We start from the raw sequence: 25313 nt of genomic DNA, 5'->3' as shown, positions 1-25313 counted from the left end.
TCCTTACTCTTCTCAAATTATATGGGGCCTATCCATCTTCCCTATTAGACTCTTAGGTCCTTTTAAGGAAGGACCATAATTAACTCACCTGTAGCCCTACAGTTAACATGAAATAACTATTTCTTAAATGCAATACTTATTGACCATGCAATAATTTGTCTATCAGTCCTGGTTTGTGGCCAGGTGTGTGCTACATATGAAGGTAACCATAGATGAAAGGCAGGAATATACTGGTCCTAATCCTCAGGTTGCTCACTGGTGAGGTATAGCAAAGAGTCTGCATAGGAAACACCCAGCCATGATATAGAAGTAGCACAGAATAATTCAAGTTTGAAAATATCTGATTTATAAACTAAGGATGCTGCATGGTCATGAAAGAAAGGCACTGTTGTGGGCAGGCAGCAGAAGGAACGTATTACTTGGGAGGTAGTGTCTGACTTCGCTGTGGAGGGAAGGCAAAGACTAAGGAAGGTGGGATGGAGGGCAGTCCAGCTGGGGCAACGGGCCTGAACAAAAGTGCAGGAAGAAGCAGCACCTGCATCCCTGGCCATGGAAAAGGAGCCCTGAGAATGTCAGCCTGAGAGATGTGCACTGAAGTGGAGTAGGAAGCAAATCTGAATTCATAAGACAGGCCACAAGAGAATGGGGGGACCTTGAGGTCTGAGCAGGGGGTGACTTGTGACTCCAGTTTTAGGAAGGTTAGGACAGAAAAAACATGGTGGGAAATCTGGAGGGGAGAAGAGGTGGAAGGCAGGAGGACCAGTTTCCATACACATTTCTGACAGGGAAGAAAAAGAACAGAGGAAGAGGAAGAAAGAAAGGAAAAGGGAGGCAAAAGAGAAGATGAGCGAGAAAGAAAATGAAACAAAGATAAAGTGGAAGAGAGAAGTGGCGAAGGAATGAGAAGAAAAAGACAAAAGCAAAAGATGAACAGAGAGAGAAAGGGAAGATGGGGTGAAGAGAAAGAATAGTTTAAACATGAGAAGGAAATAAAGTGAGAATGACAGAAAAAGAAAGAAATGAAAAAGACGTGTGGAAAACAAGAGCAGGATCATGACAACGTCCCGACAATGAGACATAACGTGGAGAAGGAAGGGCAGAAGGCAGAGCCCCGCTCGCGGTCTGCAGCCAGCCTCTCCTCTGGGTGAATGAAGTCATGGCTGATGTCACCACCTCTGAGTCACATGCCCACCAGAGAGAAGGAGGAGGCCCCGCCCGGGGTTCCGTCCCACCCTCCTGGACAAGAGGGGTTCATTCTCTGCCTTGCGCTCCGGGACATTGTCTAGTCTGGTCCTGAGAGGACTGAAATGAGGAGGGCTTCTCCTTGGGCCCAGGGAGGACACTGCCGCCACAGAAGCACACCAAGCCTGTCGTCACTGGGTTCTCAGATCCAGGCCCTGAGGTGCGATGGTCAGAACAGGGGCGACAGAAGCTTCTGGCTCTTCTATGCCTGGGGCTAGGGCTCCATCCCATGATGTCCAAAAAGAAAATTCCCACAATGAATGGTACTGAATACGCAAAAGGGCCTCCAAAGGTGCTTTTAGACTGAGCTAGAACTGCTTTCTCACGTTCTAGGCTCGCACCACGCTCTCTTTGCAGCCCCACGGAGGCCTCCTTTCCTCGGACTGCCAGACCTCTTCCCACGCCAGTCCATCCACCCCACTGAGTGCTTACCTCCATTAGCCCCCAACCTACATGTCACCTCCTCCTGACTCCTCTCCCCTAACCCGGGCATATTTCCATAAGGAACTGAATTTCCATCCTACCTACAGAGCACTGTGTCTTTATTTCTGTCCCTCTTCTAGAATATGAGCTGCTTGAGGACAGGGACTCTGGTTTACTGCTATACTCCCAGCATTTAACCAAGTACTTGAAATAAAATAAATTTTCAATAAATATTTGCTGAATGAATGAATGTCCTTGGTCAACTCTGGCAGGAACCGATGGGTACCATGCTAGTATTTTTAGACCTCTTCTGAGGTCTAAAGACCTCTCCTCTTACAGCCATCATCCTGAGAATGCTGGTTACTGAAGACAGTACCCCATAAGCTACTAATAACAGTGCAAGTGGAACTGCTCTGTAAACAGTCGCTTGGGGCATCAGAGGATGGATTTACTCTCCCCCTGATTCCTCCAGTCTCCACAACCCTGGGCCTGTGAGCTGCTGTGGAAAGGACACAGGCTTGAGTTAGATTTGAGTTAGATGCCCTGCTCTAGCACTCACTCCTAGCCTGTTCCCGCAAGCTCAAACACAAATACTACTACCTACTCCCCAAGTTGTCCATCAAGATTAAGCACGGTTAAAAAAAAAAAAAAAAAAGGGCCTACCCTCAGACCATGTGGATTTTTCCCTTCACTCTTAGCTCTCCTAATTGCATCTAGAGTTAAGTATATGAAAAATAGACCTCACTAACCTGTTGCCCAGAAATCAACTTCTGTCCTAATCATCACCTGAAAATACATCCCTACCACCAGCACCCTACAACTTACCAAATACCTTCTGATACAAAATATTGTTGTCAATACCATTTCATGAACAGGAAACTAAGGCGCCTAAGTGAAATGAATTGCCCAAGATCATGCAGACAGTTAAATGAACAACCTGGTGTGAAACCTCGGCCACTTGAACTCCAAACCCAATACTCCTTCACTGCTGCCTGGCTGCTGCTTCCCAGCACATGGGCGGTGCTTGATAAATACTTGCACAGTGACTCACTCCCTTTCTCAGGTCCACGGTCTGGTCTCTGACCCCCAGTCAAAGCCAGACCACACGGCCTCATGCCAAGACAACTGCAGTAGGTTTCATTCTGGTCCCGATTCTCTCCCCATCTATCTTAGGCTCACAGAATGCCAGCACTGAAAGAGAACTTCAGGAGTTATGGCTGTTCCCAAATGCCGGACCCTGAACTGGTGCTCATCCATGACTGGTCATTTTCACTAATCAGTGGTGAATAATACAAATAATACTAGAGAAGAGGAAACCCCTATTACTAATAATATTATGAATAATTAATTGGTAAAAAGATCTTACGTCCTGGTAGCTTGCTTTGCTTTCCTTGGGCAAGCTCTAATACTCTGCACATGCAGCATTACTGGAAGAAAACATTTACCTGTGCCACAGTTCAGACCCTTAAGCGAAGCCCGAATGAGAGACAGAGGCCAGAGGGGGCAGAGCCACTTACCCAGGCAGCTTCTAATTCCCTCCAAACACTCCCTAGTCTTGCATTTTTGAGCCAGAAGACACTGACTCTTGAGATGACACAGCCTGGAAGCCAGACTAAAGCAGCTTTTTGAGAGGGTGTGGGTAGGGGTACTGATGAGGCTGTAGAGCTAAGATCAGACTTCCTTTTACTACCGAGGTCACTCCCAAGTTTCACCTAATCCACAGCCTCTCCATACAGGAAGGATTCAGAGAGATGTAGGCTTTGATGGGGATCCCTGAGTCCCTTTGTCATTCAACCAGCAGAGTGGACACAGCTTCATGCACAGAGACTGGCCTTCAGTGAGGTCTTAACTGCAGAAGTACTGCCAGAACCCTGGGGTTCAGAAGAGCTAAGGAACTAGTTGGATCATTTATTCATTTTGCAGATGTTTCAGGAGGAGGTAAATGCAAAGAGGAGGAAGAGGCCAGCTCTTTGGGAGGTAACTCTAACGTGCTGGAGCAGCGGTCCCCAACCCTTCTGGCACCAGGGACCAGTTTCGTGTAAGACAATTTTTCCACGGACCGAGGGTGGGGAGGAGGATGGTTCAGGCAGTAATGCAAGCGATGGGGAGCGGCAGATGAAACTTCACTTGCCCGCCCGCCGCTCACCACCTGCCGTGCAGTCCAGTTCCTAACAGGCCGCAGACAGGTACCAGTATGCGGCCTGGGGGTTGGAGACCCCTGTGCTGGAGCACAGACAAAATAGAAACGGGTTGGAGTTTGTGTAGTGGAGGGAATCTTAGACCTCACCCGGTCTCAAGCGTGATTCTTTAACTGTGAGTCTAACTTAGGTAACTTTTTTATTCTAGAGTTCATATTTATCTTCAAAATTTAAGCCAAACAAATGTGAAATTTAAACTAAGAGAACCAGGTATCTCATCTGTAGGACAGACTGGGGCACCTTGCCCCTGATAAAGACTGGAGTTGACCAGCTAACTTTTGACTCCTTAAATTCATTTCCTAGAGTTAGAAAACCGAGGTTTTTGCATCCCAACACTGCCAGAAGTAACAGTCAGTAGGTAGTAATCCATCTAACTCCCTCCATCCTCATCTTCTTTATCTGTGAAGTAAGTGCTAACATCTACCTCACAGGATTTTCAAAAGAATTAAACAAGATAGCAGAGTTAAAAGCTAGATAGATAGACAGTTAATAAATTCGGTAGATAGTTAATAAATTCTAGTGCAGGTGTTGATGATGTTTGTAGACAGCACTCAAACAGAGTCAATATCTTAAATAGAATTTAGTAAGTACCTCCGAAAGATATTATTTCAAACTGCTTTCACAAGGGTAACAATATCTCAACTTACTCCAAAAACTTAAGGTGGATTGATTGGATGGATAGAAGGACATATAGATGGATATATATGTGATAAACCAAGTACAGTAAAATGTTAATGGCAGAATCTAGGTGATGGTTCTAAGTGTTCACTATAAAATTCTTTCAACTTTTCTGTATGTTTGACAATTCTGATAATAAAATGTTGGGGAAAAATGGCTTTCACAGCCTCTTACATTTGGTCCTAGACTTGGGAGCCCCTTGAGATTAAAGGATACTCTTGGCTTCCGCCTTGTCTCCCCATCACCAGGCACAACGCCTTCCTCATAGCAGTTACTAGACGAACGTTTGTTTCACTGATTAAATGAATATATCCCTACAATAGCAGCACAGTTATTCTCATTTTGAAGACAAGAGAACCAACAAAAAAAAAGAATAAAACCAACCCATATGTTCAGAGAAATGAGATTTACTTACCCCTCCAGAAGAATGCTGTGACCTGCATCTTGTCAGACTTCTGGCCTCCCTCCTCCCTTTCCCCAGTTAACATCCACCTATCCTGGGCCCCCAGATTTCCAAGCTAACAGTCCACCTTAGTGCAGTTGATCATGCTAATGAGTTCCTGTATCACAACACACATTAACTGCACTGTATTTTTTAGTGTCTTTTCTAAAGACAGTATTTTCCTCCAATAGATGTGACCTCCATTTTAACCACTGTGAGGAAAGAATTTTGTTCGGTTTTTGTTTTACATCGAATCATACCATGTGAGCATAAGGCCAGCCAAACTTAGCAATCTTTCTCTCGCTTCTCTGGTTATACTGTAAATTCCTAGATGTAGCTGACACCCCTACACAGTGGTCGGACAAGGCTGGCAGCAAGGAAGCTGGGCACGTGGACTATGCTATTACAGCCGTAAGTCTAGAAAGGACCAGGAAACAAGAATTCATTTAGCAAATATTTATTGAATATTTTTTCAATGCCAAGCACTGTGTTTGGGTCGGGGAAGACGATAGTCAGGTATGGAGAGAAAGGTTTGGTCCCTCCTCTTATGGAGCCAAGAATCCACCAATCCAAATGAGGAAGGAACATGGTGCAGCAGAAAAAAAAAACAAACGAAAGAAACAAGACAGGATTTAGATCCAAAAGGACCTTCATAAAGACCCAAGCCTGATACCTGTGGACAAGTCATTGCATCTCTTTGAGGCTTACTATATTTATCTATAAAATGTAACAAATAGTAACATTTAACTTGCAAGGCCATGTCACCAATCAAATAAAGAAAACATATGTCCAAGTCACAGAAGTTATAAAGTAAAATACAAAATAAAGTATCATAACAATAGCTGACATTTATTAAATGTTACTAGGTATCAGGCCAAGTCCTTCTTTTTTTTTTAAATTTTGGCCTGCTTTTTTAAATTGCTCTGTTGGACTATAAAAGTAAAAGAATACAGCATATATTTGGCATAAATCAAATATGCAAATGCAGGGATAAGGAAAGGATTCACTGCCCAGGTAAATGAAGGCAGGCCATCAGCCTCAACACTCCATATATTTTAGTTACGAGCCCAGTTTATGGGAAGACCACCCTGGAGAGAAAATCCACAACAGATGCCCTAACATCAGCTGACAGTACCGTCCGCAGTGCTCAAAGGCTGGGAGGAATCTGGTCCAAACGTAAAACGGCCCTAGTATAAACATTCTAAAGAGAGCTTGTCTGATTCAGTTGATGTGTCTTGGATTTTCTTGGGGGTGAAGGGAGCAACATAAAGGGGTTAGTCCCCTCAGAGCACAAAGACACAGAAGAGAGGCCCAGAGGAGTTACTGCATCAATCTCACAAAATAAGCAGTGACTCAAGGTAACAGACTGCAGCCAAGGGATGGCTCTGTGGTAGAAAGGAGTAGTAATACTCCAAACTTCCTTTTCCACAACAGGGAAGAGAAAATGAAAGTACACTCAACTTGCAGTGGATCTTTACTTTGGAATGGAACTATCTGGACAGACAAAACCCAGCAATCAAAAATGGCATGATAAATGATTTGATAAGTTCATGAATCCATCCATTAAAATATGTACTGAGTTATCAGTGTGAGAAGCTAAGCAATTCCCTAGACACCAGGGACATGGAGATAAGTGAGGTGCAATATAGTTTAATGAATTCCAGGGTAGAGGTAAGGGGAGGATGCCATAGCAGACAGAGGGCAGGACCCCAATCAACATAGAGAAAGTCAAGGAAGGCTTCCTGGAGTTCGAAGAATTAGTATAAGTTTCCCCAAGTGAAAAGAAATGATTTTAAGTTTGCCAGGCAGAAGGAAGACCTCAGCAAAGAACCAGAGGTGTAAGAGAACATGAGTATGGTATCCTTAGATCCACTGACCAAGAAATTCCCCATCTGGAAAGTCTTTCCATTTCTCTAAGCATTCTGTTATAGGAAAAGTAATGATGGATTCCTTGAACAAATTCCCGCAGTCTGGGTCTCAAATCCAAGTGCCTAGACGGGTAGTTGCTGGAAAAGGAAATGGTGAGGCAGGCTGGGTGGGGACCACTGTGAAATGAAGGACACTCGCCCCTTCTCGAGGGGCAGCTCCTGCACAACTCTGGCCAGTTCCTTCCACATGGGAATGTGAACCCAGGACTGCTAAATCCTTTTGTCATTTTTTCTAGAGAAGCAGAAAAATCTGGATTTTTATGTGAAATTTCTTAGTTTTTAAATGTTGGACACTAATTCAAAAAAGAATTTTTTTTTCAAGCACAGGGTGGGTCCGCCAAAACCCATCTGGGGACCAGATTCAGCTTGAGGGCTGCCAGCCTGTAACACTACACATGAGCTGAAATGAGCAACAGGGCAGTGAGGGCCAACAGATATAGCCCAGGGGCTGGAGGAGGGCTGGACTTGGTGAGAATCCTGGTTCTACCACTTATTGCGTAGCTTTGGGGAAGCAAGCTACTTAAGCCCTCTGGGTCTTGTTTTCCTCATCTGTAAAATGGGATAATAATACTGTGTCACTGAGGGGCTTAGAGGAAATACTGCATGTAAAGTCCCTCATACAGTGCAGATGGTTTAGGAAAATAATCCCAAGAAGAAAAAAAAAATCCCATGCTAAATAACGAAGTGTTGTCAAACAGAAAGGTTAGCTAGGACTATAAGATTACTTTTTAATGGAAAAGTACAAAGAAGTAATAAAAGCATGATCTTTGTGCTGTGACATTAGCAAACTATACCAACCACAGATAGTGTCTCATTATTGTTTTTTGTAATATACAGCCATTTTTTTTCTATACTGTACGTTTCTTAAGACAAACGCATTTATAAGACTGCACAGCCTCATAACTTTTTTCCCTTTCACATTATAGTGTAAACTTTGTTGTTGCTATACAACTATTTATTATCTACCCAGTACATATGCCAGAAGAATCTTTTTGAAGTCATAAAACAGATCATGTCACACGCATGTTTAAAATCCATCAACCATTTCTCACTGCTCTTAGAATAAAATCGAAATTCCTGTCCACGGCCTCAAGGCTGTGCAGGATCTGGCCCCTGGTCACTTCTCTTACCCCACCTCCTGCCACTCCCTGCCTTGCTCATACCTGGCCAGCCCTGCTGACCTCCTATGCTGATCTCTCAGGTGCTTTCCTCCCCTCATTGAATCTGCTGCTCCTTCTTCCTGAAAGTCTCATCATTCTTGTCAACCAAAACCTCCCAAGAGAACACACTAGCTATGCCAAATCTGTTCATCTGCCATTCTCCTTCATAGCATTTTCCAGAAAACAAAATCACTTTGCATATGTATTTGTCTCCGTGTCTATTTTCTGCCGCTCTATGCTAGAATCTAAGTTCCCAGAAGGCTACCCAGGGCCCTCATCTGTCTTGCTCACCTTGGCAACCTCAGTGCCCATCATATAGGAGACACTCAGCCAAGACTTTTTAAATGAAAAAAATGAACCCACCACCCATTGTTCCCAGCCTCAGATTCTCCTGAAGTCATTACTTCCAAGTTTTTTCCCTGAACTAGATTATTCAAACCCTGCAAGGCAAACACTTGAAGAGGTAGTAGAGTGAAATGGGTCTGAAATGGGTCTATGGGTCTGAAATGCCAAGGTTCAAACCCCAGCCTTGCCATTTATTAGCTGAATAACCTTAGGCAAATTGCTTAACATCTCTGAGTCCGTTTTGTCATCTGTAAAATATGAGACTTAACTTCATAGGGTGGTTGTGAGGATGAGATGAGTTTAACATGGATGAAATGCTTAGACAAGTACTAGGTATATAATAAGCACTGGATACATTTTAGCTACTGTTTTCATCTAATTCCTTATTCTGTTGTTATTGCTTAGTCCAAAAAGGCTGTAATTTTGGGGACTTCCCTGGTGGTCCAGTGGCTAAGGCTCCGCACTCCCAATTCAGGGGGCCCGGGTTTGATCCCTGGTCAGGGAACTAGATTTCACATGCCACAACTAAGAGTTCCATGCCGCAACTAAAGATCCCACGTGCCAAAACTAAAAGATCCTGCATGCCGCAACGAAGACCCAGCTCAGCCAAATAAATAAATACATATACATATACGTGTGTGTGTGTGTGTGTGTGTGTGTGTATTTTTTTTTTTAATTTTTAAAAGGCTGTAATTTTGTGAAGACAGAGACCACTTCTGGGTTCCCACAGTGAAGTGCACAGGCCTCCACAGGAGGGGGATGGGGGATGGAGCTGTTTGTATGGTTCTTGATGTACGTATGCTTACATGATACGAGACTAGGAGTAAGACATTTAACTTTTTTGAGCCTCAGTTTCCTCATTTATAAAAAGAGATAATATCTACCCCACAAGACTAGTGTAAAGATTAACTAATCATTGTGGAATAAAATAATTCTGGGGCTGGAGGCACTGGTGAATTTTAGGGGAAACAAGTAGAAGGTATTCAGTAAGTCAATCTCCTTTGCAATTCAAAGCTGGCTGCTTTCTGGTATAGGTATTACACATAGGATGTGGATGATTCAAATAAATGAATGACTCTGAAAATATGCTTTATACTCTTCTACTATTTTCTATGATTGTCTCTGACAACTCTGTGGTCATTTTTAGGTGGTTTCCGTAGCTATTATTCAAACAGGAAAAGCATACCACGCATTACACTCAGCTACTTAAAGTAAGATATTCTAGTGTTTAAAATTCTCTCGTTTGGTGCTAGAATGTTATTGACATGCCCATCAGTAGAGACAAACATTTTTATGCACAGTGGAAGTGAGAATTAAACTACTCTTTGAATAAGATATTTTACAAATATCTGACTAAATTATAATAATTCCACACAGCTGATATTATTATCATCATTTGACAGCTCAGCATGCTGAAACTCAGAGATGCTGACTTAGCCTAAGGTTGCAAAATCGGTAAATGGTGGAGAAAGATTTAAACGCAAGTGTGTTTGGCTTCAAATCCTGTACTTTTTCTGTTGTTACAGAACTGTATTCTATCTCCCAGAGCTCCAATCTTGTATGAGCTGTACTGCTAAGATCTGATGAATGTAGGTAAAAAATATCAGACCTATGCACGAAATGTAAAGCCAGAGTAACTAACAGAAAAAGACTATAGTTTCCACCAAACTGCCATCCAAAAAGAAATGGTGTGTTTCCAAGAAAGAAACTGACATTGTTTATCTTTAATAAAGTTTCAAGATGAGAAACCTAAAGAAAAGAGAATAATTGTTACTATATCATCAAGAAGAATGAAAGAATAAGGCCAGTCGAGGCCCTTACTGTGCCAGCCTCTTAAGAAGGGACAAGGACCAGGCTTTCCTGAAGTCTAACAGTTTTCTTTTCAAGAGTTCCTACTGCAAAGCATCCAATGCTAGGTGTGCTAGCACCTTCCACAGCTAGCAGGAAGTTATCAAACCACCCCTCTGGCTATCCAAACTCCCAGGTTCCTCCCAAGAATCTACATACACAGGATAAAGCACATTAGAACCAATCAGAGAATCATTTACTCATTTTCCCAATATGTTATCAGGGGAACAGAAGCAGAAGGGCATGGACTGGGGAGATGAAAGGGGCAGATATATTTTCTAAACCCATCAACAAAATCTTCTGACATTCCAGCCAGCTGCCTCCAGACCTTTGGAATGAACAATGAAAATTGCAAACTATAAAATGATTAGTTTTCTGTTCTGCTGACAATAGCAAAAAGAGGAAATGAGTTAAAAGACGGACTGGAATATCTCCATGCATCCGCTACAAGCCAGATAATTATCTTCCATTAACACTGAGCTGTCAGGATCGGCATCAGCCTGTTAACTTGCTTGACCTTCCTCAGCCTGCACCTTGTTACCCTACAATGTTTCATGTTTATAAAGATAGGAGACTCCAGCTGTTCCAGCCTGAGAGAACTTAATTTACATTTGGCCTTCATTAAGATGAGAGTCAGAATCATTGAGACCAAATGGAGAAGCCAGACTGCTGGGGGTTATGAAAAAATCAAATGGCATTTTTCCTTTTATCTGACAATTCTTATTAAGGAGACGTACGTCAACCTAAAACACACAAATCTTCTATGTAAAGGACATGATTAAAATTCCATATTGCAGAACCAGGACCCGAGTGGCTTTACCCAAAAGGTACGGTGGTCCTAGTATACCACTTCTGTCTTCTGAGAAGTCTGAACTCCAAATTCTGCCCAACTCCCTCTGACATCTGATTCCAGGCTAAGGACAAGGAGCACATGAATGACAGCAATACCGAGATGAGCGGTGAGCTCTGACTCCTCCACCTAGCTCGCCCCTGATGGCCAATCAGCCCCAATGTCCTGCCCCAGTGTCCTGCTGCCATTAACCCCTAACGATTTCTGGAACCCATCTCCTCTCCATCCCACAGTGCCTAATTCAGGTCTCATCACTTCTCACCTGGAAAAGTGCAATAGCTCCTCATTGGCCCACTCAAATCATTCAAACAATATTTACTGAGTACCTACTATCTGCCAGGCATTTAATTAGGGATAGGGACACAACAAGGAACAAAATGGATATCATCTCCATCCTCCTGTGGATTACTATGGTTGGAGGGGGTGAGCTTTTATACAAATCATCATACAAATTGACGTGTCATTACAATTTATGAACGATACAATGAAGTAAAATTAAGAGTACAATGACAAGAGACCTCTGATTTATTTGAGGGTCAGGAAAGGCTTTTTTTAAGGATGTGACAATAAAGCTGAGACCTACATGATGAGTTAGAATCAATGGTGAGAAGAGGGAAGAATATTCAAGCAGAAGGCACAGCATCAGAGCATCATTAAGACCAGAGGTAAGCAAACTTTTTCTCTAACAGTCCAGAGAGTAAATATTTTCAGCTTTGCAGGCCATGCAGTCTCCATCTCAAATACTCAGTTCTACCACTGTAGGGCAAAAGCACCACAGACAGTAGATAAACGAACAAGCATGGCTGTGCTCCAATAAAACTTTATTTATGGCCACTAAAATTTTAATTTCCTATCATTTTCACAAGTCACAAAACATGACTCTTCTTTTGATTCTTTTTCAAACATCTGAAAATGTAAAACTCATTCTTAGCTCCCAGGACATCCAAAAACAGGCAACAGGCCAGATTTGGCCCATGGCCCTAGTTTGCCAACCCCTAGTCAAAAGGCTGAGGTGGCAAAGAGCTGGTGTGTTTGAGGCACTCTGAGTGGATCCCTGTGGATGGATCAGAGTGAGCAAAGTGAGAGACACACAGTAAGCAGAGGAGGGAGGTGAAAATGACGTCATACACCATCTTCTGAGCCAGGTTACAAATTTTGGAGTTTATCCTAAGGGCAAAGCAAGGCCAACTAAGTGCTATAATGAGGAAAGTACAAAACCTGGTTTTAGGGGAATTCCCTGGTGGTCCAGTGGTTAGGACTTGGTGCTTTAGCTGCTGGGGCCCAGGTTCCATCCCTGGTAGGGGAACTAAGATCCCACAAGCCACACGGCATGGTCAATAAATAAATGCATATGTACTAATAAAAACATAAATAAATAAACTGGTTCTTACTCCCCCCCACACACATTTTCTCATTCCTAATCCAATCTCTTCACCCTGCCAAAGGTATCTAAGACACTTTCCCCCTTGCCTAACAACCATCCACTAATCTCTCTCACCAAATAGGCCCTTAACAAACTGAGCCCAGGCTACTTACCTGGTCTCACTTCCTACTACACTCAGGGAAGCATCCCAGGCTCCTGTCCTAGGGCCTACACACCTTACCATAATGAACCTCATTCTCTCTAGATGTCTTCTCTACTATGCAAAACCTCCACTCACATCTTGAGGCTCATCTCAAGTAGCTCGTGCAGGAAGCAAATTATTTTCCCTGAAAGCACTCTGCATATGCCTGCATCTCGGCGCTCAGTGCATCCTCTGCTGGCTCTGGTTCCACGCCTCCCTTCTCCTTATGCTCCCCCACCATCGTCCCCGGTGGTCACTGTGCCGCTTGAGGGTAAGGCCGAGTCCTCTTTGTGCCCGTGTCCCCAGTTCCTACCACAGTGCTGGTTCACAGCAGGACCTCAGGTAAGAGTTGGCAAATTAAGGAATGAATGAAGAGTAAACAAATGGCAGCCCAGTAAACTTGGCACAGACTCTCATGTTCTGACGTCGAATGTGCTGCTGAACAGCAGCTCAAGCTACTGTACTTCCCTGTGCCTCAGTCTCCCACAAGCCCGATAAAAAGAAGGTACTGTTTCCCGATTCTCCACACATGGATGCTTTTCAGGATACAAAGGTAGAGCCTTTAGCACTGAAAGTGGTTTTGTGAGTCTGCAGGCCAGCAACATCAGCATCACCTGGGAGCTTGTTAGAAATGCAAATTCTTAGCTCCCACCACAGGGCTACTAAGTTAGAGTCTGCAGTTTAACAAGCTCTCCAGGTGATTCATTTACACATTGAAGTTTGAGAAGAGCTAGCTGTAAGCCGTGCTGGTAGGCTTTAAGGAGAAGGTACGAAACATGATTTTAGAAGTTGTTTTGATTTTGAATTTGTAATCACAGTAAAACCAAAGGAACTCTCAGCAAGGATTCCTGGGCATGCTTACCAAAAAGACAAAAAAAAAAAAAAATTTGAAAAAGTCTGAAAAACAGATTTGAGCCTCAGCCTTCAGGTAGTTAAATGCACAGTGAGGCACTGTTTAGAGCCTTACTCAGAAAATTCCGAAATGGAATTGATTAGATGGATGGATGGATGGATGGATGGTCAGTCTTAGGTCAGAATCATTGCCACACAAATCTAGAACTTAATTATTTTCTATGGGCTTTATTTAGTGCAGTTAGATCTCAAGCGCACAGGTAAATATCCTGACAGGTTCAAACCAAAGGTATATTTCGATCTCCTGGGATATACAGCCCTGAGCTGGCTATGAAGCAGGTGCTCAATAAGGCTCTGGTATTGCACCAATGACCACCTGCCCAATCCTCCTCACTCAATTCAGAACAGCTATTCCTCACCTGTGGTCCAGAAGGGTGACATAGCCAACCCATTTGTTCTTTTGCACATGTTTAGGCTGGCTTAAAGACCATCACCACCCTCATTCCTGGTCCTTCCCAAAGTGGTATGCTTCACAGAGGATTTTAGTACTGCATGACTAATGGGATGAGCTGGGATTTGGAGACCAGGAGACACAGGTTTAAATTCTGCCTGTATCGTCTGTTTGGGAAAGTCATATAACCCTCTCTCTGAGCCTCAGTTTCCCATGCCATCTACCAGGCAGAGGCAGTTAGGATGAGCTCAGTTAAAGTCTATAGCACACATAGCAGAGCGTGGAGGCAGTGCAAATACAAATCAATACACTGCTTTGTATTTCAGGATATTTTTGTATCAAGTTTCCAAACTGATCCAGTCCAACTCTCTCACTTTAGAGATGGAAAAAGTGAGGCCTGGGGATGAGAATTGCTTTGCCCAAAGTCACACAGTGTGATGCAAAGAGTCAGAATTAGGATCCTAAAACCCCCAACTCCTAAAACAAGCTGTGTTTTCAAACTCTTAGCAAATATAGAAGTCTTTCTGCAAACTAAAACTTACAAAATAGCTCAATATACTAAACAAGTAACAAGCCAAGCCTGCCTTGATTACTGACGCCCTTTTTACTTACCTCCCTTCTGCCCCAAGGTGGCAATCCAAGGACACCTCCTCATCACCTTTAAACTCTCCCCAACCCCACATTTGAGTAACTGAAGACTCAATCCACCTGAAACCTCAGGGCCAGTAAATGAATCACGGCAGGTCTTATCATTAGATGGATTCTCTCCTCACCAGACCACCTAGGGGTTTTCAAGTTCCTGCAATTCCCAGCGGACTTGAACTTTCTCACACATCCATCTCTACTGGGAACCATTAAGCTGACATCACCATTCTCCACACTTCATAAATGATTCTAACATCTGGAAATGGGAACCACCTGCAAGTGCCTTAGCCAGAGATCACCTTATCACAAAAGAGTATGGAAACTCAAGTTCAGGTGAGATGAGAAAGGCATTCCATAAAATGCCACTAAGGCCAAAGATTAATCATTGGGGGCTAAAAGTATGTAGAGAAAGAATGTTCCAGTCAGAAGATTTGGACTTGAATCCCAGCTCTGCCACTTTCTAACTGGAATGGTAATTAACCTCTCTGAACTTCAATAGAACAGTGGATATTAAGAAAATCAATTTCAGTCATTTTTAGGTTCAAATCCTGGTTCTGCTTGCATACTTATTGAGTCACTTTGGGTGAGCTGACGAATCTCTATTAGCTTTAGTTTTTACAAATACAGAAAAAGAAAAAAAAACTACTTTATAAGGTTGCCGTTAGGATTCAAAGAGATAATCTGCATCAAATACTTATTTCAGTGCCTTGCCTGAGTTAAGCAGAATGACTTAACCACAACTGAATCAATAAAATGGGATCAACCTTCCTGAGACTTGCTGCAAAAATCAAATACAACAGCCGTGATGAGCAGGGTGCCTGGTACCAATAGATTCAATAAATGGAATCCTCTGCTATTATGAGTAATCGCTCCTCAACGCTATGCTATACTTACCTCTTTTAGCCACAGAAGCTTCGGGGCCTGCATTTCCACGGACATCACGCCCCCAACGTACTGCAGGACACTGTGCTTGGTTTCGTTGATCCTGTGGACCTGATTGACCGCCCGGTGGTCCAGCCACATGATGATGTTTCGATGAGAATCCCCTGACAAAAACAAGGGAGATGAGGACACAGGTGCATCCTTATCCTTCTAATTCAAGGGGGCACTTATGGATTCCCAAGGGCAAAAATCTGCACAACTGCTTGTATAATTTCACACATCAACAAGAAACAAGTGAAAGGACCACCACCAGCACTGACTAGGTACATCCTACCCATATCTCGGACCCTTGAAGAGACGTGCTCTTTGAATATAGTCCCAGGGTTAAACGCCTAAAGGAAAAACCAGTCAAGATCCACCAATTAATTATATTACCATTCATTCTCTCTCAACTTTTCCCCTTCCTTTCCTATCTCACCTATTCTAGAAAAACTTTTCTGGGTACATACTCAAGAAAAGAGCCAATGAAATAAGCCTAAAACAATACTTCAGCTTTTTAAGGTATGTCTCCTTGAAATATGGACAAATATTTTAGGTATAATATCATATACATTTACATAATGGCTTTTATTTGCCTATATTCTCACTTCCTCTAGTCACTCTAATTAAAATTAGTTAATTTAAGTGTTTTTCCTCACTCGGTTGGTTTGTTTGGTGGGGTGGGAAGCACTGGAATTTTTTTTCCATTCTGGAACCAGGCAGACCTAATGGGGAACGTTCTTTCAGTATAGGCAGAAATACTGAGAAAGTTATTTAATTTTTCTTAGCCTAAGTGTTCTTATCTGCAAAATGTAACATATAAGGATTAACTGAGATTTTTCATTCATTGAACAAAAGATAATGCGCATAAAGGATATGGCAAGTACTTGTCACATAGTAGGCCCTCAAGAGGAATAAATCACAGGAAACAGAATTTAAAATCAGCTGGAAAAGGAGCATGGGCAGTGCCCCTCACATCCTACCTCTACCATCCTGCAGCCCACAGAGAAACTAGTTGCCCCTTTTCCCCTTCCCCAGACTCTGCTAATTCATGCTGCACTGATGGGCAAGCCAGTATTCTTTTCACAGTCCTCTGCTTCCTCTGATGGCAAAATGCAGAGAACAGCAAGGAATATACCTGGGAGATTATAAATGGGGAAGATAAAAGGGACTCAAGAGTAATTGAGATAGGCACTTCACATGTTATTTTATTTACTGGCAAAATAACTGCAGCAATTATATAATTTTGCTAATATGAGTGTTTATAAAGCTGCACATGCGCGTTTGTGTGTGTCCCAAGCCTTGTGCTGAACCTCTTGCACACATCGTCTCATTTAATCCTTAAAACAACTCTGAGATCTAAGCCGTTTTCAACGACAATCTGACTCCGAGATTGAAGACATGCCTACTACCTCACAGCTGGGAAAAGCACAAAGTGTTCTTTGAAAGTAGATCTGTGCAGAGAATGGATAAATAAATTAGTAAAACCAATTTAAACTCGAGCTACACACATCAACATGAATAATGATACCAGCTGGGGTATTTTTAAACACAGTATATATTGTTTGTTGTTGTGGGTATACACACATGTGGTAAAAGCACAGAAGAAATGTGTTTGTGAACACCAGCTATGGCAGAACCATTACCTGCTGGGCAGAGGGACGGGGGAGGGGGAGGGCATGGACTGAAGCTTCAAGTGGTTCTTTCTTTAAAAAAAAAAAAAAAAAAGGACTTGTGGCAAATGTGGCAAAACCTCATCTGTTTATCCTCATACATACATAGGAGGCTGTTATCTTATTTTCCTTACTCTTCCATATATTTGAAAAAGAATTTTTAAAACTTACCAAAAAAAGTCAGCCTAAGGACACATCTAAATTAGGTCGTCATCGTAATGAGTTAAGGACTCACTCATTGGTTTGCCTGCCTGGAGAGATTTCAGGTCCCACAAAAACTCCTCAAACAACAGTAATCCGTTTAAAATAAGAGAGAGTACATGAAACCTTCCATAGGTACATCTAAGATTTTGTTTAAACAGCTGAGTGATTCTACTGTATGACAAAACTCTTAAAGTTCTGGTTCTAGTTTCACATTAGAATCTCCTGGGATAGCTTTAAAAATATTGATGTCCAGGTCCTATTCCAGAACCATCACGGAATCAGACTGTGGGTATGTGGGCACACATTCATAAACACACACACACACACAGTCACACACAATGTGGGTGTGTGGGTGTTGGGGGGGGACAATATCTGCATTGCATCTTAAATATTGTATAGAATCTGTCTGCAGCTACTTCAAGACAAAAACACCTGTTGCTAAACTTTCTACTGTAAAGACAGACCGAGCAGCCACTACTACCTCTACATGAAGAGGCTCTTAGAATGACCGACTGAGCATTGTGTAGAATCAATTACTTTATTATATTTATTATGATTATTAATTAACAATGTTCATTACAGACAACAACCTGGAAGTTAATCTTTTTTTCAGTGCCTGTAGAAAATCACAAATAAATGACTCCACTGAAAGTTCACTTCATCTTTTATTAAGCATCTGCTACATGCCAGGCACAGGGCTGGGTGCTGGGATACCAAGAAGAATGTGCCACAGTCTCTGCCCTTACAGAACACGTGGGTAAATGGAAAAACGTCTGTATGGAGTGATGACAGAAGTCCTGGACATGGTACAGAGAGAAGGAAGAGCACAGAGAAGCCCCCAGTTAGCCGAGCCCGAGGCTGCACAGGGAGCTTCCAAGACGCAGGAAAGCTTTAGGTTAATTCTGAAAATGACTGGCCACTGGATAAGCAGGTGAAGAAAGAGTGAGGGAGGAGGGGCTACACAATAGAAACAGCACGTGAAACCAAGAGAGCACAGACCCATAAAGGCATCATATTTTAAGAGAACTGGAAATAATCTGGTAGAGCAGAATTAGGGTTACATAGTCAGTTTACCTTAGGGCAGATTATTTATCCCTGTACTCATTCAATTAATACTGTCAACACCTCACAGGAGGTGTTCCAGGGGTACTTGAAGGAAATGACTGTGAATCAGAAAACCATCTAAATATTAGGTTTCTGTTACAGAGTGGCCTAGGTAGTAACTTCCTCTCTGACCCTAAATTATCTCCCTTGGTTCCTCTCCCTCCCAAGAGCTCCTGTGGCTGGAATGATTCACCCAGTCATGGTCTGAGCTAGGTGGGTTGCAGAGGTAGGAAGCACACAGCAATGGCACCTCTGTCCAACCCAGCACTGGTCTGATCTTGAAAAGGAAGAAAGACCAAACGAGAAAAGGCAAACAATGAGACTATTTTATCGTGTAGGTCAGTGCTCTCAAACTAGTGCACTTAATTTCCTTGGGATTTTTTTTTCTTTTCCTTTTTCTTTTTGGTTACCATCGAAAGAAAGTAAGTTTTGCTGGTCTTATGGGTTTGGTTTTAATGGTGATGGTTAATTTCCTGACCCCACTCCCTGCTCTTCACAATTACTCCAATTAACCAGTCAAGAATGGGTCATTATCAGGTAAACAGAAGTCTTTAAAGGCCCTCTTAATTCATCCTTAAAATCTGAATTTCATTTTCTAGTACAGGCTAATCCATTGCCATTAAAATCTAACCTTAATAGAACCTGTTGAAAGGCAAGAAACTGATGAGGGCACCTGCAGCTGGATGCATTTGATGAATGGGTACATTTTAACCTTTTAGGTGGAACACAGTTTTTTCAACACGTATAATTCAGGTTGCAACCTAGGTAACACTTTTAATAGGAGAACTGTCAACAGGAGGCAATTCTCTCTACAATGAGAAAAAAGATGGCATCCGGGAGGGTGCTGGTATAAGCAGGTTTAACAAGGAACTCTTCCTCTACTTCAGATGTTCTTATTCCTAATGTTTTAGTTGTCCATTCATCTGCACCCAGTAATTCTCCACATATTAGAATTATCGAGAAAACTTTAAAAACACTGATGCCCTAGCCTCACCCCAAGCCAACTAAATACAAACCCTGGGGGTAAGGCTCATGAATTGGAAATCTTAAAAGATCTCCAGTTGATTCTAATGTGCTAACCAGAGTTAAAAACCATATGTTCTAGCAGATTAGAAGGTACAGAGTCCTTGGAACTTAGGGCTCTTAACATCTAAAGTCCCATCCAAAATGAGAATTCCTCCCACAGCATCCCTAACAGACCGTCACCTGACTGCTACTTAAAACAAGCCAACAAAGAAGTGCTGGCAGCCTCCCCAAGCAGCCCACTCTGTGGTTGGAGAGGGCTTGCTGCTGCTGAGCTGAAGTCTGTAGGTTCAGTCCCATTCCTTGGGTCTCTGCTCTCTGAAGTGGTCTAGACGGGGGCTGTCCTGCCCTCCTGGGCTGGAACAATGCCAGCTGAGCCAGTGGTCAGCCACTGAGAACAAGGACGACTCATATTCATCTCTGAAGCCCCAACACTTAATCAGACAGGGATTGGCACACAGTGGGTGCTAGTTAATGTGGCATAAATAGAAAAACGTGTGTGTGTGTGTGTGTGTGTGTGTGTGTGTGTGTGTGTGTAAAAGATGGTCACCATTACCACTGTGCTCTAATCATTCATCCATTTGCGTACTTTTGCAGGGCATGTCATTTATAAAAATCACTGTTCCATGCATTAGGTCCATAGGAGTAAGTAAGACACATTCTCCTAACTTAAGGAATTCATAATCGGACTTAAGAAACTTTTCTGAGCATTCATGCGTCCGGCTCTCACTTAATTCTCACAGCAAAGCTACGGTTTCATTATTCCAATTCTTTCAGAGGAGAAACCAAGCCATGCAGACGTTAAGTGACTCACTCAAGGTGTCACAGCTCAGCAGCAGCAGGGCTAAGATCTGGGACTGCCTGACTCCAATGCCAGGGTGTCCCAGTGTGCCCCAGTATCCATAGCCGCCAATTAAGAAAGGTGCTGCTACAGCAGTGTCCACTACCAAGGATTCTTTAATACAGCCTCGCCCAAAACATGCTTGTGATACCTATGTTGGCAACAACCGACTGAAAATGCAGAGTCACACTCCTCTAGATGGAGCCTGCAATTTCCAGTGCACCATAGTCTCCACTGCTCCCAAATGTCTGCCACTCATCAAAAGGTTAAATGTCAGCTGAATTTTATCTCTGCACATGTGCTGTTGTTTGTCTCAAATCTGGCACACTGTATTCGTTTACATTACCTATCTGACTTTTGGGTTTGCAACCTTGGTGCTAGCACTACTGGCTAGAGTATCCCAAAAGGGACACATTCTCACCACCCATGAGAAACTTCTGCCAGTGGATAAAAGTTGGCACTTACATTTGAAACAGCTCATTACAGTACTCATGAGTGTAATGAGAGAGTGCAATGAGAGTGTAATGAGAGTGTATTAGAACAACGTCATTAAATGTGAATGTCTTTGGTCTGGCTATTGAAAATAGAGAGACCATTTGTTTCCAGCTTTTGTGTGATATATGGTCCTGTCTGTCTTATTCTATTTCCTTTAAGTGAACTTGATTCACCCACTCAAATGAATGTGGTGGAGGAGCTTCATATGCAAAACAATTTCAGGCACAGACAACACTCCCTTCCTTGAAAAGGCCCAGACCAGTTAACTGTTTCAAGGCTACTCACTCTCAGCTAATGATCCCGTGTTCATCCTACATCAGATTTTCTAGTGTGGCTCCCGTGCATTATGGAGCCAAGTCTCTTCCTAATCCACCTAATCCCAATGTCACCCCTCTCCTACTAACCGCTGTCCAAGCTTTAACCTCTAGGGACATGATTTTGGGGCTCCATGCTCCACCTGTAAATCTCACTAACAGTGATAACACTTGATATCATGCTCCACCTGGGCCCCGGCCAGTATCCCACCACCAAGAAAAGAGAGAGAAATGGTCCTACCTTCATGATTCACTGGTAAAGGATGAAACTGCTTATCCAAAACAACCAGAGAACACGTGGCATCAAACCCAAGCCCTCGAATTTGGTTTAAATCAATCCCTTGTACAACTTTCTGTTTTAAAAACAAATAAAAAAAACATAAATTAAAATACAGGCTTTTAAAAGACTGAAAACAGTTATGACTAGAAGGAAATGAATGGCAGAATAAAGTATTTACAACAGAAAACAAATAAAAGTTCAATGTCACTAAAATATCAGAAGATCCTATAAATTAATTTAAAAGACAACCAATCTAATTAGAAATTAAGCAAAGGACATGACAAGTCACTTCATAAAATAAAAAGAAATAGTCAAAGAGTATATAAAAAGATTCCCAACTCCACTAAAATTAAATAAATGTAAATAAAAATATCCCAATCTTTGTTTTTCTTATTGGCAAAAATTTTAAAAATTAAGAGTATATAGTAGTGGCAAGACAGGGAGAAGTGGACCTTCTTTTACATTATCCTAACAGTGTGATAATTTAGTACAAATTTTAAAGAATATAGTATAGTATTTACTAAAATTAAAAAATGCATAACTTTTGACCCAGCAATCCTACTTCTAGGAACCTATCTTAGTGAATTATTAGCATGAGTAAGTAAAATTACATATAAACCAAGGTTAACTGTTTAAGAATATACCTAAAAATTGGAAAAATTATTTTTATTAAATAAATTATGGTATACCTGTAAAACAGAATTTTCTACAGTCATTAAAAATGAAGAGATGGGGGCTTCCCTGGTGGCGCAGTGGTTGAGAGTCCGCCTGCCGAAGCAGGGGACACGGGTTTGTGCCCCGGTCCGGGAAGATACCACATGCCGCGGAGCGGCTAGGCCCACGAGCCATGGCCGCTGAGCCTGTGTGTCCGGAGCCTGTGCTCCGCAACAGGAGAGGCCACAACAGTGAGAGGCCCGCGTACCACCAAAAAAAAAAAATGAGATAGAGAAGTATCTTCTGGGTGTGATAGTATGAAGAGGTTGGCAAATCTTCTAAGCAAAATAAAAGCATAAAACTGAACAACATCATCAAGAACAACCATTTTGGGGCTATGGAACTTGGCCAAAGCTACATAAGAAACTGAGAAACAGTCTTCCTTGAAAAATAAAATTGCACCTAAAACATTCCCACAAAACAACAACTCTAGGACCAGATGGATTCATTGGGAAGTTCTGTGAAACATTCAAAGAATAAACAATACCACTCCTATACAAATTTGTTTAGGATATAGTGAAGGAGAGAACATTTTCCAACATTTCATGGCCAGTACTACCCTGATACCAAAGCCAAACAAAGATATCAAATGAAAAGGACACTGTAGACCAATAACTGCCATGAACGTAAGTGTAAAAATCCTTAACAAAATATTAACAAACCAATATTGTAACATATAAAACATTCATTTTTCACCATGACCATGTGGGGTTACCCCAGGAATGCAAGAGTTGTTCAATATCCATAAATCAATTAATGTATAACATATACTAATAAAGCACAAACACCAAATGATCATCTCAACAGATGCAAAAAATAAATAAAAAATAAAAATCACTCAATAAACCAAGATAGAAGGGACTTTCTTCAACCTGATAAACAGCATCTACAAAAACCTATACAAATCAAATGTTCACCATGGTTTAACCAAATGTTGAAACCAAGTGTGTTATATCCATACAACAGTATAGTACTCAGAAAGAGTACTATCTGTGCAACCACATGAATGAACCTTAAAAACATTACGCTAAGTGAAAGAAGTCTGACACAAAAGAACGCATGTTGTATGATTCCATTTCTGTGAAATTTTTAGAAAGGAATAACTATAAAGACAGAAAACAGTTATCTATGACTGGGGCTGGGAACTGACTACAAACAGGCGTAAGGGAACTTTTGGCGGGTAACAGAACTATTCTAAAATTGAATTATGGTGATGATTGCACAATGTGTAAATTTAATAAAATCACTGAATTATACATTTACAATGGATATTTTATGGTATGTAAATTATACCTCAAGCTGTTAAATATTTTTTTTACAAAGTTGAGCTATAAAAGATGAAATGGAAATACATCCATGATATATTAATAAGGTACAAAAAAAACCAAAAAAATATACAACAAACTGATAATAGTGGTTGCCTCTGAGAACAGAAACGACAGCTGGAGGAGATGGGAGATTTTTCACTTTGTCATGTAATTTTTTAAGCTGGAGAATAACAGATTTATTGATGAATTCTATTTTTTAATTTTTGTTTCTATGGTTTCCTTTTGTGAAAAAGCATGAGTGATCATACTCATTAACATTTCCTGCCAACTTAAAACATGACAATAACCTTTTAAATACCACAAAAGTCAACTCAAATGTGTCCATCACCATTTAAAATGCTCAAGTCGGGCTTCCCTGGTGGCGCAGTGGTTGAGAGTCCACCTGCCAATGCAGGGGACACGGGTTCGTGCCCCGGTCCGGGAAGATCCCACATGCCACATGCCGTGGAGCGGCTGGCCCGTGAGCCATGGCCGCTGAGCCTGTGCGTCCAGAGCCTGTGCTCCACAACGGGAGAGGCCACAACAGTGAGAGGCCCACGTACCACAAAAATAATAATAATAATAAAATAAAATAAAATGCTCAAGTCTTCTTTTTTCCTGTTTTGGAATGTTGTACTTGTCATTTAGGATTCTGTTTCTTACTATTCAATGGGTTCTTCAAATAAGAGCTACACACAATTATTACATATTTTTCAACAAAGAAAAGCATTAATTTTTTTCAAATAATAACAACAATAAATTATAAAATGTCACCATATATTGAGCACCTATGGAGTGTCAGGTACTTTACAAACATCATCTTATTTAATCCTTACAAAACTCACTGAGGAAACATTTAGTATTTCCATTTCATAAAAAAATAAGTGGAAGACTGGGGAGGGAAGGGAACAGCAAGTGGGCTCCAAAGATTGAGAATTTGAACTTAATCCTGTCGTACAGCCAGTCGATGGCAGAGCCAGAATTCAAACTCAGAGCCTGTGTTCTTCCTACTCCACCATACTGCCTGCCTGCCCAAGAGACTCACCCTGCAGAGAGGGCACGTGCTCTATGCAAGAACATCGCTAGTCAGCCATCTGTGATGCCTGGCAATACCTCTGTTCCACATCACCAGGTGAATGCCCCGTACACCTTTACTACACGGATCCATCAAGACTTAGAAGAATGTGAGCCGCAAACCCAAGTGCCTGTCAGCATGGCCTCATGACAATGACCCACAAAGACCTGGTTTCAAATCCTAGCTCTGTCACTCTGGCTATGTGACCCAGGGCATGTTACACAATTCCAGCCATTCTAATCACCCCCTTGCCTTGCTGGATCATGTCTCTGTAGCATTTATAAGCATGGCCTCCTCTACCTGGAATGTCCTTCCAACTTGGCTTGGAAATCTCTGGGTAGTGGCTAAGATCAATGGTACTGGGTGCAGACGCCCTGAGTTTGAACCTGGCTCTGCCACCGACCAGTCATGTGACTTTGGGAAGCCAGAAAACCAGTTTCCTTGGTTACACAAAGCTATTACTTAGACCTACATCTCCTAATGACGTTATGAGAATTCAGCAAAATAAGGTGTGATTAGCCCAACATCTGGCATTTGGTGCACAATAAGTAGCAGCCATTATTTGAGGAAATTAGCTGTCTCCAATCTTCTCTGAACTCATGGAGCATCAATCTTACAATCAACAAGCCAGCCCTAACTTCTACCTGCCCTGCGGCCCTATTGGTCTCTGTGCCCAGAGAGTGCATGCCTGACTTGGGCAAGCCCACCCCACATAGGCCTGCAATTAGTCAAGAG

At 42.1% G+C, this 25313-nt stretch overlaps 1 protein-coding gene across 13 annotated transcripts in view; it reads right to left on the bottom strand.

The window, feature by feature from the left end:
• The window catches only part of FGGY (FGGY carbohydrate kinase domain containing), a 425082-nt gene that overhangs the window by 371231 nt on the left and 28538 nt on the right, over positions 1–25313 (bottom strand). For 12 of the 13 annotated variants that reach the window (XR_004348564.1, XR_004348561.1, XR_004348565.1 and 9 more), the window contains 2 exons: positions 21444–21555; positions 15522–15673 (listed from right to left, as the gene is read on the bottom strand). The exons of the other annotated variant lie outside the window; for it this stretch is intronic. Coding sequence is in view for 7 of the 12 variants with exons in the window: in XM_032623526.1 (XP_032479417.1) it covers positions 15522–15673; positions 21444–21555 (264 nt within the window). In the remaining 5 variants the exon portion in view is untranslated. The remainder of the gene's footprint in view (positions 1–15521; positions 15674–21443; positions 21556–25313) is intronic. 13 annotated transcript variants of the gene reach the window in all.

This window comes from Phocoena sinus, chromosome 1, assembly GCF_008692025.1.
Source record: "Phocoena sinus isolate mPhoSin1 chromosome 1, mPhoSin1.pri, whole genome shotgun sequence".
In the NCBI taxonomy this organism is placed as follows: Eukaryota; Metazoa; Chordata; class Mammalia; order Artiodactyla; family Phocoenidae; genus Phocoena; species Phocoena sinus.
This window is presented reverse-complemented; position numbering and strand designations above follow the sequence as displayed.